Genomic DNA, 14,491 nt, shown 5'->3' on the forward strand with positions numbered 1-14,491 from the left:
CAACTAAACCTAGTTAATTAGTGGTGGACTTGTTTTACCAGCCGAATGACACAGTAATGAGACTAGCCCACCTTGGCGTTACTATATAATGTTAACGACACTTTCTCAAGCGTCCCTGCAGCGTGTTTGAACGTATAGGTTCGAAGCCTCAAGCGTGAACTCAAACACGGCGTGCAAACCGCGGCGCTGCGGCAAAGAAGCGGCGGCTGCGTGCGACATAGGCAAGCGGGACAGACCACAGACAAGGCCCTTTTCGACGTGCAGCGTGGTGTCTTTCATGGCGTAGCTTTGGCCCAGTGCCGAAGGCGACAGGAGTCCTTGCGTTATCTCTGCGACAGAGGCAGACGCGCACAAAGAGGCAGGCGACAGATAAGGTAAAACAGCAGGTGACACAGGCGGCACAGTGAGATAAGCAACAAGCAGCAAAGACTGATAAGAAAGAAGGAACATTGAAGCAGGGGCTAGAGGGCGCGTTGACTGCAAGCGATGTAAGAAACGGGACAACAGATAGCAGAAAGTTTTGAGACACGAAAACCAGCCTGCGAAGCGCGTCTGAGATAAGCTTTCAGTTTTATCTTGCCGCTTATCAAATGAAAATCAAAAGGTGTTTCATTGAGACGTAATTACGGAGAATGCGTACACGATACTTGGAACAGTAGACTACGTGGCCATAGATGGTCAATATACAAAGTACATCATAAATGTTAGCAACGCCTATGATTGGCCATGTAATGATAGGTTTTATTCATAGGCAAGCTTTAATGATGTACTAGTTTGTCTACGAAGGAAAAGGTGTTACAATTCACAAGACAAGGAAACCTGTCTACGTATGGACGGCATATAGTTTAGTAATAATACAGCAGAGGGAAATCTGGCGCTAGTGTCTATGGGAGCTGCAACGCATGGCGCTTCAGCCAGCTTGGTAATGATGGGTAGTACATGAATTTGCCTATGCTTTGTTCCGGCTCCGTGTGACATGCAGCCGCTTTGTCGCAAGACGAAGTTCGCGAAGCTCAGCAAAAGTTCAGCAGTCCCACTTCACCACATTGTCCCCTTCAGGCTCACCAATTCAACTCACGAAGTGCACAACGAGCCAATCTTTTATCCGAAAGAAAAGCCAAAACGCATCAATAAACAAAGCCGCAAGTCCGTTCGTAGCCACAAGCACGAAGACTAGGCAGATCCATGTACTACCCATGAACCTTTCCATGGTGGCTGAACGATCGCAGCACCACAGGACAGGATCTGTTATGTAACGACACCTGCCACTTGAAAATAATTTTTGTTCTTCACCATTGACTTTTACGCATAGATGGCGATTCCTCTTTGCTATGCTATATTCGATGCCCTATTTCGTAACCGTCTCTCTCGTATAGTTATTCTGTGTTGGCATTTGATTAGACCCGGAGACCGAGGCCTAAATTTGTTGTGATCAGTGTCATGGCTAATCATTTATTGCCGTTTCTTGTTAAATTTGAAACACTTATCGGAGCTTTATTTCGTAACTATCCACTTCATTCTTAGTCATTTTTTTTCTTCATTTACCATTTGGCTGGACCTAATGATTGCAGCCGTACCCTATAACCGTTAATATAACTTGCTGTTATAATTGCCCTCCGTCTTTGGTATGGTAACATCAAGTAAACGTCCATAGCCATATTTCATAGCCATCCATTTTAATTAAGCATGTTTTCGCCTCATACCCACTGACTTCAATGAGATTCGTCGCCGTTTTTTACTGCATCTACCAGCAAGCGTGGCAGATTACTATATTAAGCGTGCCATTAAGCGTAACAGATGAACACAAAGTGAGGTTCCCAGAACTGTCTCATACAATGGCAGCCAAGTTTTCTCTTGCCTTTCACTTTGACTAGCATTAATTTACGCTCCACTTAACCAGCAGATCGCATAACACGATCAAAATGAGCACGTTTTAGCAGCAGAACGTTTACTTGAATAGGCAATTCGGGTGTAATCGCCCTGACGACCGAAAGAGATGTTTGTTTGATAATCCATGGAATTCTCAAGACTACGCCAGCACCAGAGCTCGATAGAGTCCAGTTTCCTTTCTTGCATACTTCCGAAAGGTCCAAGGTTCGAATTCTTACAGTACCACATGAAGAAAACTAGAGTTTTATGTGGAAGTGTCTTGTTTACGAGACGTTTTATAATCTTTGGAAGTCCATCCATTTCTTTATTTCTTAGTACTGCTCTTCGGAGAATTCCTTTAGTCCAGCTGCCACCTATTTATAGATCCCAGAATAAAGTAGTGAAGCTGGAATATAAAATGGTGAATAAGTACTTTTTCGTCCATAGCGAAGTACTTACATAGGGTGAAGTCGTTGCGAAAAGTGAAGTAAAAATCTGACAGTACGCATAGGGGCTGCCAAAACATGGCGGTTTTACCAAGCGGCCATGACTAAATAGGTTAAAAATCCCATAGTACGGCTTCGCTGTACTTGACGTACGAGTGTTTAGGATAAAGGGTAGAATATTTATAGTACGATAAAGAATGTTCTTTATTATGGGAGATCCGTATTCAGCTGTTCCTAATGACAGCTACAGAAGCACTGAGGTCTACTGGCGTGAATTCAATGCAGAAAAACGGCGTGTCTCAGACCCATAACAACGTCCCTACTATTTCGACGTCTATGTCACGTGACATAGTCACATGGCGTCATCGCTTGGTCCCGCGAGTTTCTCTGCCACCGCATGATTACGCTGACGCTATTCGGACGGACGCCGGATTTTCCGCGTCATTGGGCATTAGTACACGCTCTGCGTGTGGATTGTCGCAAAAAATGTTTAGAAAAAATGATTGGCGATTTATTGTAATAGGTATTTAGAACCAATAGAACATGATTTAGAGTACTAGTTCTACACTCTCTCACGATCGTAAACGTTCGCTGTATCACACACGTGTCCAGAACAATGGGTTATCCAAACGCTGTAACAGCTCCAGTAGGGCCCGTGCAATCCGTAAAAGTGTGAAATAAAATAGGGAGTAGCCAATACGCCGAATGTAAAATGTAATTATCAATGATCTTTATGTCCGCCAGGCGGAAGTTTGATCTGTCGGGGCGTATTTGCGACAACTTCGCCCAAGAAAGTCGGCTCTTGCGAGCGGGATTTCGGAATGCTGTTCAAGCGCGGTGGTCGACAAAAACGCTTTGGAGCCAAACTGCTACGCCTGACACTTTTCGAAGCAGACGCATTGAAATAGCTATGAGAGTAGCTTCTGGCAAAATCAAGGACATTTTAAATTTTCAAACTTTAAGCTCGCGGTTCGTCCGTCGGCACATTAAAACTCAAACGCCCGGGTTCGTTTTGTAAGACTTTAGAGCTGGCGTCGATATGTCAGTTCGGGGGATCCGTACGTGCGTGGGATGGCTGTTGTATAGAATTAAAATGTATATGAAACTGCTGCAATACTTGTTGATGACAAAAACTACAAACCTGTGTAGAATATTCTAATCAGTTAGTTTTAGGCGGTTAGTTTCATGCAATGTTAGTCTACTGCACACACATATCCTTGAAAAGCCACAAAAATAAAACATTTGTCACAATATGCTATTACAGCCTACTGGTGCTATGTATTCAGAACGACATATGTGTTTATTTTCATATTGCGTCATTTTACACGAACATTTATATGAACGCCTGCTTGTATATTCTTGTGGTTCTCAGTATAGTTGTTCTCGCTTATGCGGAAGAACTGTTGTGTTTACTAGATATCTCAGCATTTTCACTGTTTTGATTAAGTACTTGTGTCTAACCCTTAAGTGATTTTTCTCTTAGAACAGCTAGTACACGTCTTGCTATTGGTCCGATGAACTTTTGCATATTTCTATGACAAAATAACCTTAAAGGTCCACGCCTAGGCCACAGTGTTCCTGTCTCAAACTAGAAGGCGTGAAGGAGAAGAGTACTTTACTTCGCGCAATGTAACTAATTTCAGGGCGTAACGTCCGCGACACAAGATCTGAGAGAACCTACGTAATAAAAAAAAACTTCACCGACGATTACGATAGCGCCCAATGCGAATTCTGAGCGCAGCTTCGTGTTGGGGCAAGGCCAACTGTATTTGAAGTTTTGGCTTTCCGCAAGGTATCGACTACGCCATAAACCATAATTTTTGTGAAGTAGCATAGCATCCACTACGCCATTATTCGTCTTTCTGCGTATAAGCGAGGTACCCGCTACACATCTGTAAGGTGTTACGTGCATTTTGTTGATGCTGCATGTGGCTGATGACGATTAAGAATTATGGCTGAGCACATTGCAGTGGGTGGGAAGCATTAAACCACACACTCGTTGTGCAATTAGCATTGTGTGATGACTGGTTGATATTTTACTCTTCTGCCACGCTATACTACATGGGTTAACGCGATTCCTTGCCCAAGATGACGCCTGTATAGGGTCTTTTTGCAAATAAGTTTCAAGCACAACCGCGGCTCTGTGGTAGAATACTCTGCCGCCACGCAGTGGGCCCGGGTTCAAATCCCATTCGATCCTTGGTACTTTATTTTTTCATGTCTATCGGTTACCTTTTCCTTCTATCGATTACGCCACCGACGGCGACTGCGACGCCGCTCAACGCAGGAACGGGCGCCTAAGAGCTGCGCTCTAAAACAAGATGTGGAAGTGCGCTGCCACTGCGAAAGTTCAAAAGATACCGAGTGAGTTTTTTTCGCTAAATCACCGCGAGCTTCGCATGGCCACCGAAATATTACCAAGGACGTTGCCCAATATCCTCGCGCTTAAGTATGCCCATCGATTATGTAGATAAGATAGACCCAGACATTTCGAACACTTGACCGCCGTGTGACGGACATCGGGTTTTGTTTGGTGTGACGAAAGTATTAGAACATTGAAAAAAGCCTGGTCACCCTGATGTACAATAGAAATAATGCAGCAGCAAATGGATTTGGGCGAGTTAGCATGGTTGCACATCAAATACCATACCATACCATATCACACCAGTGATTGTTATGGTATGGTATTCTTCAGTGAGCATTCTACTCTAGCGCAAGCACCAGGTAGACGAACACTAAAGACACGAGAGAGCGTTCTTTTTACGCTCTCCTTTTCTCTCTTCCACGCCTTAAACAATACAAATTGTACTACAATAAAACGAAGAGTGGACTTTGTAAACGCCGCTTGGTGCACGTTAGGGACGTTTTTACTTTCCTGTATTTTTCTCGTAACTTGACTTGCTATTGTTATTTTTATTACGTAAACGCTTTACTGGCACCACCACGTGGTAACTTGCGAAGCTCTATACTCCGAGAATAGCCTTAAAACGTATTGCGTCAGGCGAGAGCTTGAGAGTTCCTGATCACGTAGCGCAAAGTTTGACACGGGACAAGAGCAGGAACGAAGATGCATTACCAACATGCCCAACTTTATACTCTTTTCAGAGTTCCGTACGTAGAGGGCAGGAGTATAAATGGAGTAGCAGCTTGTGCAAACTGGGAGCAGCGTTGGCTGAGAAAATAAAGCGCTCTGCGAGGTAACAATGCAACGCCCCTCTTTCTTTGTTAGCTGGCATTAGGAAACTCGGCGCTTTTCACAACATGTAACCATAAAAACCAAACAAAGGAGACAGGGGGAACACAGTCGTGCACTGTAAAGAGTAGCTTCGAAGGAGGATTAAGAAAGCTCCCCAATGCTTTAAACACCATTAGTATTATTGATTCAACTGCTATCGATCGCCGGTTTCGCTAAGTAGAGTGCATTCCAACGAAATTGTGTTGACATTTGGAAATGTCAATTCAGCTTGCGTCTGATATTCTTAAGAATTCTCTTTAGCGTACGGATAAGGCAAAGTAACTCCATCAGTAACCCTGATAAGTCCTTTTTTTTCTTTTGTCACCTTGTAGATATATAGATAGATACGTGAAACCGTTGAACACCAGATGCAGGAGAATTTAGGGCCTACCACAGACGACGAAGTGCTGTAATTTTGAACTATAATACTGCCTCGTCGAACTTTACAAATGAATATATGTTCCCTCTTAACTAATAGAATTAAGCTGCATTGTGACATCAGTAAGCGCTCTTGTTGACATCGGAACCAAGGAGCGATTTATGTCGAGCGGATACTGTTCAATTCGGCCAAGAGATGCCTTGTTTGAACACGTCTTGTTAGTGAATCTTGAACAGTGCTCATGTTAAAGAATGAGACCTGTGACGTTTGTCCACTACTGATGCAAAACGTGCAATGAGTTCGAACTCGTCTTGTGAACTCCTGTTGCACAGTTCTCATAATAAAAAAATGAGCTAATGTGACGTTTGTGTGACCTGATTTGACCATGTGATCTGATGTTAAATGTACAAGTTCCGGCGTTCTTGTAAAAGTTGTTTAGCTCGTGTTGACACGCGCATTGCGATGTAGTAGAACTATGTTAAAATGCGGTGAAAGAGATGGTACGAAAAAGACCCAATACAAAATGAAAACGCATAATCTGGGCCACATGAATCGAGCTGGGTATCTGCAACCTTATAACGCGTAAAACGAGAAGACGGATGAACTGGGATACGCATCAGGCAAGCTTAGACAATAATCAGCGAGATGATCAAACACTGAATGAGATGCCAAAAAATAAGAGAGATAGAGAGAAAGAAAAGGAAGAGAGCGATAGAGTGGCGAAAGAAAAAAGGGTGTTGTGCATGTGAGAGCTCACGTGATATTGTGACCTCGCACATTTTGTTGCACTCCGCATATCGCTCGAATCTGTTCCTGTTGCCGCGGCATCCTCCGTAGACGAACTGTAGGCACATGCGCTTGGTGGAGTCGTAGTACCAACGCGGGAAGTAGCCCCGACACGGTCCGATGTCCTTAGGCAGCAGGCAGATTTCTGCGAGGATATGTGATTCTTTTTCATATTTTTTCTGCTTACATACACTAAACAGAACAGCCTAGCAAAGCAAGACAACGCGATGAAATCAGATCACCAATCGACTTGAACCGGAAGCGTATGATGTGACACTGATACTGGTAAGTTCCGCTCTTTCTCTTTGACGCTCTTTCTCTTGTACGAGTTAGTGCATCTGCACCAACTTGTACAAGTGTCAGCTGTCGAGCCCGTCTAAACGGTGGTAACAAATGGTGTCCAAGGGCTTATCTCAACGATTATTTCGCCTTAGTGACAACTTAGAATCTCAGAGGCTATGCCTTTGATTGCTGAATCGCAGGAAGCACGTCATTGGCGCCATGATTTAGGCGCCTGGTGCTCAAACTCGCATTCTAGGGACGGTTTACTCAGACTAACCACCGCAAATGTCGAAGGCTACGCTTTCGTGCAACTGCAATCGCCGGATTCGACTGCGTCAAGCGGAAATGCGTCATGGTCGCGAATTTTTGAGCCACCGCATCCAATTAGAGTTAATAAATGTACAGTAACTCTACATTCAATACGCACCGTGCGCCTCCTGGCTGTCGATCTTGCAGTCAGTGTTCTCAGCCATGCAGGGGGCCTTCTGAATCTGCTCCACGTTGCACATAGCCATGGCGGCCGCCATAGCGTTCAGGTAGGCCCGGGTGCGGATCTTGATCCCCTTGCCGCACGTGGCCGTGCACGGAGACCACTCAGCCCACTGGGTCACCGCGCAGTTCGGGTCCAACTGCGAGGAAATTTCAGGGAGGACATAGGTTCGCTTCAGTTGTCGTCCATTACTGGTTCATTGCATGGCTAACCATGCTTCACCACTCCTAACATGTAACTGCCTGTTCCGCAGGGGCGTAGGCGGAAATTTTTTTCGGGGGGGGGGGGGGGGGGGGGCACCTCCTTGATTTGTAGTGGAGGCCGGGTAGGCAGATGTGGTCAAGTGTCATTTTGGGCTCAGTATGCAATAGCAAAAAAAAAATTTCGCCCCCCCCCCCCCCCTGGCTACGCCACTGCTGTCCCGTAAGATCTAACATGTTCAAATTTTCTTTCTTTTTTCCTTCGTACACTGCTATTGCCTTTACTGGTAGGTAACTGATTTCTTAATATCGATTAATACATGTCACATTTGTTGAATGGCTAATGCTCTTTGGTTTCTGAACACTTCAGTGCATATTTCTTTTCTGTTTCGGACTCTACGCCGCCTGGTGGGCCTCACCAGAAAGATGTTTGCGTTATTGATTTATATATTTTCAGGCTGAAGTCGGGGTCATATTCTGTCGTTGACGATTTCTATGCAGCACAGGTGAGCTCTGCATCTTTTATCTCTTGGTAATACGACCTTTTCAGCGGAGTTATCGCGTCAGAGTAAGCGGTTAGAAATAATTTTAATAACTCTGCACGAACATATGAACAAGGCTGCTCCGCTTTTTTTTAGTCCTTCTGGCCTTTCATGGAACGTCTAAAAATTTAGGCTGGCAGACTACAATTCTGTTTTTGCAAGTATAGGTGGACGTCTTTGTGCGTTGAACGTTGGTGTACGTAGCAAACAGGACATATTTGCATAATTGTTCATTGTTCTGTTCCCCACCTGCCTAGTCTTCAGAGACCGCAGTATGTTCTAAATAAAATAAAGATGCAGAAAAGCAGCGGACAAAAAAAAACGCTGACTCCGTCCACTGATGTAATGTATATTAATTTGCCGTGCGTTAGTAATATGAGCAAGTTATTGATTTTCTAATGTAATGAGCAATAGAACACAACTGACTCAGTTTGACTTCTATCTTATTTTGAAATTAAACTCCTGTCTAAGATTTTGTTAGAGTAACACCGTGCGCGAGATACACCCTGCACAACAGAAAAAAAAACATAGATGATGATTTGAAGGTACCACATAAAAACATGTGTTTTCTATAGCACATGAGGAAGTCCCATGATACCTTCATCTTATCCCTATGTGAACACGTGGAGCATGTCCCCCATAAAAAACACATAATCGCGGCGCGATGCAACTTTGCTGTGTCGCATGTGGTTGGGCGTGGCATTTAAGAATGCGTATTTGTCTCATTGGAATGGCCAGCAGTGCGTCATGCAACATTTGCGCCTGCGAGGAGACGCTTGAACACATTCTATGCCACTGCCCATCATACCAGGCTCAACGACGTAGTATGGAAGTCAAGCTCCGTCACCTGGATTCAAGACCATTGACAAAAAAGAAGATCCTGGGACCTTGGCCTAAGGTCTCGCATATGTGCAAGGCCACGAAAGCCCTCTTGTGCTTCTTGAGGACCACCGAACTTCACGAGCGACTGTGAACTAACAGCGCTAGTTCGTGTTGTGTAGTTTCAAGCTAACTGTTTAACCATCTCTTTCTTACTCTTCTCATTTCTTCTCTACCTTTTCCTTTCTATTATTCCCCGACCCCAAGTGTAAGGTAGCCAACCGAGCCAAAGCTTGGTTAAGCTCCCTGACTTTCCTCTTCGTCTCTTTCTCTCTCTGTTATGCGGAAATGGTTCCGTATGATTATTCTACAAAAAAAAAAACATGTGTTGTCAACATGTGGTGCAGATCCCACATGATATTCTCACTTGGAATATAGCAGACCCCTATAAAACAAGATATGCGGGTTTTTATCCATTTATAAGAATCGGTGGACCCAGTCAATACGGGATCGTATACATATTATCCGTTATTAATGAGCATACGGAAACCCGTGTAAATTTTTTTATAAAAGTAAGGTAAGAGACAAAATAAATGACTACTGTCCCTTCTTGTGCAGGTTTCTGTGTATACTTGTTTTTCCACTGGTTTTACCAACTCCTTCTTTTTATAAACAATCAGAGAATGCACTGAACTTCCTGAAGTTATAGTCAATATAAGTGACAACAGCGCTTTTTTCTCATCGTTGTTTACTTTGACATTGCGTACTACACCTTTTATGCCTGTTTGCTATTGCCATATTGTACTAAACTATGGGTTGTATGCTGTTATTGTTATACGTTGTTGTTATTATATTTTGCATTCTGTTTTCGTGTCCTATCACATAAATGTCATTAAACTATACTTACTTTGTATGTGCACCCCCCTGCAGTAATGCCACTACGACGTTGCAGGAAGTATGTAAATAAATAAGACACATCAAACAATGGATGTAATATACACGGTCCCATATAAGATGGAACCTTGGTATGTTGAAATGGGATTATTGGACATGGGACTAGTAATCTCATTATACGGGGTATGAGAATGGTCACCGTGGCAACGAGGGGTTACACGCACCACTTCGGGGGCGTCCTTGCAGGTGGGCATGTCGGCGACGCACATCTCCTTCTCCATGAGATCGAGCGTGCAGCGCTTCCTGGCCATGTGCTGCTTGTACTTTCGCTGACGGATGCGCACACCTTTGCCGCAGGTGACGCTGCATTCGCTCCACTCACTCCACGGCGTAGTCTCGCAGCTCACGCCCCTGCGTGGGTGACGTCACAGTGCGCAACCTTAGCATCAGAAGAAAGCTCAACAGGCTGTACTAGAACATAAGGGGTGTTCAGGGCACGCCTTATGTTCGCACGCCTACGAAGAAGCCTCTTAACAAGGATCACGTCAGTAAAGAGCGTTGGCGGGCTAGTTGGCACGACATTGAAACTGAAATAAAACTGCGCAGGGGACGGAACTCAAGTAGAAAAAGTAGACAGGGCGAGCGCAGTCCTGTCTACTTCTACTTGTGCTCCGTGCCGTGCACAGTTTTATTTCAGTTTCAATGTCGTACCAACTGGTACAACATTGAAACTTGAAACATTGAAAAAGGTGGCCACGTTCCTTAAGTGGAGAGCATCCCACATTTTTTTTTTCGCTTGATAAGAACTGTTCCGTCTAGTTGGTTGACTTATGATACGTGGCACTGACACCTTCCAACAGGGCCTGTGCTGTACAGTGACCCCACTTCAGGCAACACGTGCGATTAGAGCAGCTAATGCGACAAAGTCACATTACCGTGTTCCCTTCAAGAGAGGTAAAACTGCATGTATGTTATTATGACCACGGCAACGTTTTTAAAACTTGATCATCACTTCATATCGCAGTAACTCCTAAAGAAAGGTCATTGGCGAATGGAAATAATCAAACTGTTCGCAACTTTTTATCATAGACAACTGTATTTCCACCCCGATGCAACTTAAGGGAGCTCCTACATTGTGCGTGAGAGCCTACTGTCACGTGATATTTTATTCGTGCAAAACAAAATTTATACGCCGACATTGACCAAAAGAGAACAAAACTACTGATGTGCTCCTCCATGAAACATCTAATCTTGACGCCTCCTTCAATTATCCTGTACTCCCAATTGGCACCATGACAAAAGAACAATTTCAAAGGCCACTATCATTGGTGTAACTTGACTAAATGGGACTACCAAGATTACTTGCGGTTTCCTAAATGAACTTAGTACAGCACGAATTAGGGCATTTACTAATGTGCACTCTAAAAAAAAGAGTGTGTGTTACTCTATTCGGTGAGTACTGGCTTGCCACGTGTATGACTTGATTTGAATACAGAAGTTAAGTAGACGATCGAAGCTTGAAGGGATGAAAATCCTCAAACCCTGGTTGTCGCCGAAGCCAACGGTTCGACAAGCGGTCTTGTCTTCATGACTTCAACTTGAAGTTGCAGCCTTGAAATTGCACTTGAAGTTGCAGCCTTGAAGAAGACAAGACCACTTATCGAAACATTGGCTCCTGCGACACCCTGTGTTCAAGAATTTTCACACCTCTTTAAAGAGGCACGCTAACTCTCTTCTGGGTCTCGCGACTCTCCGACGAGAGCATAATGATCTCCCATGAGAGTTTACGTGTATCAGCAAAGAGAATCATATACGTGGTAAACAGGGCTCACAAAGAGTCAGAGGACGCTTATTTTTTTCCAAAACATGTGTTTAGATGAAACGGTGAACGATTTAGGCTACTCAACGCACCTTACTATGTTGTATACCAACAGATACATATCTACCCTGCCCTTGCACTGCATTCGCGCGCCGAAGCTAACTGGGACACGAGGTGTGACTTAACCGTCGCGGATACTGCGACATATACTGCTGAATGTGTGTCTTTGCCTTACAGGTTTCTTCAAGAAACCTCAAAGTCTTGGCAAGTTTTATTGAAGATCAATTCATGAGCACTCATCTCGACGTCTTACTTTCGTCGGGAACAGCGATCTGTTATTCTAGAATTGGCCTAGCATTTACAATAACAGAGCGATACAACTTTATCTGTATGCTGGCATCACCCGAAAACACCATGTTTCTGGGATAAAGGGGGCAAGCGCTGGATTCAATTCAGCCGGTAAGACGATACGAGAGCTTCTACTCCAGTAATACTTTTAGATGTGAAGCATCTTATGAGTTCAATCCGGTGGTGGTGGTGTGCGGCGTGACCACCCTTACTGCGCATGCGCAAGCCCTCTCCACACACCCCCTCTCCACACACCCCTCTCCACTTCCCATTTCCCCTCCCCTTTCCATCTCCCCCTCTCCCCTTTCCCCTCCCCCTCTCCCCCTATCCTCCTTCCCCCCTCTCCACTCCGCCTCTGAAACGCTGGCTCTACATGCCGAAACGCTGCTTTGCATCGCCTCATGGTCCCCTTTAGCGGGAGATGGTGTGATTTTTTCAAACCTCCTTGTACTTGTATGTGACATAACAGCCGCACATTTAGATGGTCGCCCTGTGAATGGACGCCTGATATCAACACCAAGTGTCTCTGCTTACCCGGCACAGTCCATCTCGCACATCTCCTGGTCCACCAGCGGAGTCTTGCAGCTGAACATGAACGCCTTGTCGCGCATGATGAAGTTGCGCGTCCGCGTCCTCACGCCCTTTCCGCACGTCACGCTGCAAGACCCGAAGCTGGACCACTCGGTGACGGCACACTCGGCTGCAGAACACCACGACGACGCAAGAAAGAGAGCGAGCACACGTGTTATATCGGATTAGTTGGTTGACAAACGAATGGAGCTCGTGCACTGCGCTTATGGTGGTCGCGTCAGAAAGCATACACATCTACAGGCTAGACTTACAGACTGTCGGTCGACAAAGTGAGTTGTCGACAAAATGAGCTGTCGATAAAATGTTATTGCTCGACGAAGTGAGTTATGGCCAATGTGAGTTGTTGACAAGGTGTTGTCGGCCGACAACTTGATGTATCGCCAATGTGATATCAACAAAGTGTTGTCGATTGACAAATCGCGAACACGCAAGTTTTGTTTGTAGACAAAACGTGCACACGGCGACTTGTCGTTCTAGTGCAGATGGTGAATGGTCGGTTGTGCTCACCGACAAAGTTTGCCTAGAAAGAAAAGCCTCGAATGCGCAAATAGGCAAGGACAACGAAGCACCTTCTAGAAGAGTTAGTAATGTTGATTATGACGGCAGCTGTGATGGTCAGGCGTGCTTTCACGAAGATACCTAGTACTGGCTTGTGTTTACACGGGGACGTAAAACGCCTAATTGATACTGCCAGTTCGACCGGAGAGTATACTTATGAACAGACGCACTAATAGACCATGGAAGTAAACAGCGCAAAAATCAAGACGACGCACACAGGAAGAAAAGACAAGAACAGCGCCTGTTCTTGTCTTTTCTTCCTGTGTGCGTCGTCTTGATTTTTGCGCTGTTTACTTCCATGGATCCATACCAACTGGCCCAGCTATCTGCACTTATAGACAGTTTTAGCTGGGCGACTGCAGCAGCTTTGTGAACGCAGGATGTCACTGCAAATGGCTGGAAGCCTCTGTACACAGAGCTGCTGGGGACGCCCAACTACAACTGCCTAACAATGGCAGCCAACAACCCTCCGTGGTCACAAGCAACGCTCCTGTAACCAATGACATCTTGTCATCGTGGAGGCGGGTGTGAGCGAAACGCTGTTTTTCTTCGCTGTAAGCCAACATTTCATCGTGCCCGTCCTATAAGATGTATGGCTTCGCTTTTGCGAAGTAGTTTCCATCCCGGCACTACATTTAAAACATTCTTGCTGCAGCCTTGTGGCGACCGATACGGTGTGGCCCGTGATCACATCCATGCTCCTTACCACAGTCTATTAGAACATAATCGCTATGATTTGCGATGCTGGTCTCTAGGTGCCAAGGCTGAGGGCTTCCGATGAGCCGCCGATTAAACATTACGCCTTGAAATTTCAAGCATATTGATGCATTGATGCATGCGTCAGTAATAATTGCACAGCCTCTATCTGCAAGTACCGTCTACCATTGATTAGCCGCTTGGATACCATTGTAATTATCATCATTGTCATAATAATCGCGATCAGCGTCATCCTCATTATGAACCCGGTATGTTGGTATCTGCTCTTGTGAACACTTGTAGAGCAAGATTTTTTTCACTTCATGAATACAGGGACCGTGTCAGGTTGTATTAAATGCTCAGCAAGCCCACACGGGAATCCAACGTAACAAGTAAGATTTACGACGTCATTATGCGAGGTCACAAAGGAACAGTGCTAAAATGAGACCCAACCATAGCAACAAAAGTCGACATCATATATATAGCGTAGTGCGAATCGCCGAATCTTCGTTCATCAGCTACACAGTGTTACAAAAA

At 44.9% G+C, this 14,491-nt stretch overlaps 1 protein-coding gene across 1 annotated transcript in view; it reads right to left on the bottom strand.

Annotated features, from left to right (window-relative positions):
• The window catches only part of LOC119401757 (spondin-1-like), a 197,497-nt gene that overhangs the window by 10,874 nt on the left and 172,132 nt on the right, over positions 1 to 14,491 (bottom strand). The window contains 5 exon segments of the mRNA XM_049418132.1: positions 237 to 329; positions 6,687 to 6,860; positions 7,425 to 7,626; positions 10,167 to 10,353; positions 12,644 to 12,809. Coding sequence (XP_049274089.1) covers positions 237 to 329; positions 6,687 to 6,860; positions 7,425 to 7,626; positions 10,167 to 10,353; positions 12,644 to 12,809 — 822 coding nt within the window.

This window comes from Rhipicephalus sanguineus, chromosome 8 (genome assembly GCF_013339695.2).
Source record: "Rhipicephalus sanguineus isolate Rsan-2018 chromosome 8, BIME_Rsan_1.4, whole genome shotgun sequence".
In the NCBI taxonomy this organism is placed as follows: Eukaryota; Metazoa; Arthropoda; class Arachnida; order Ixodida; family Ixodidae; genus Rhipicephalus; species Rhipicephalus sanguineus.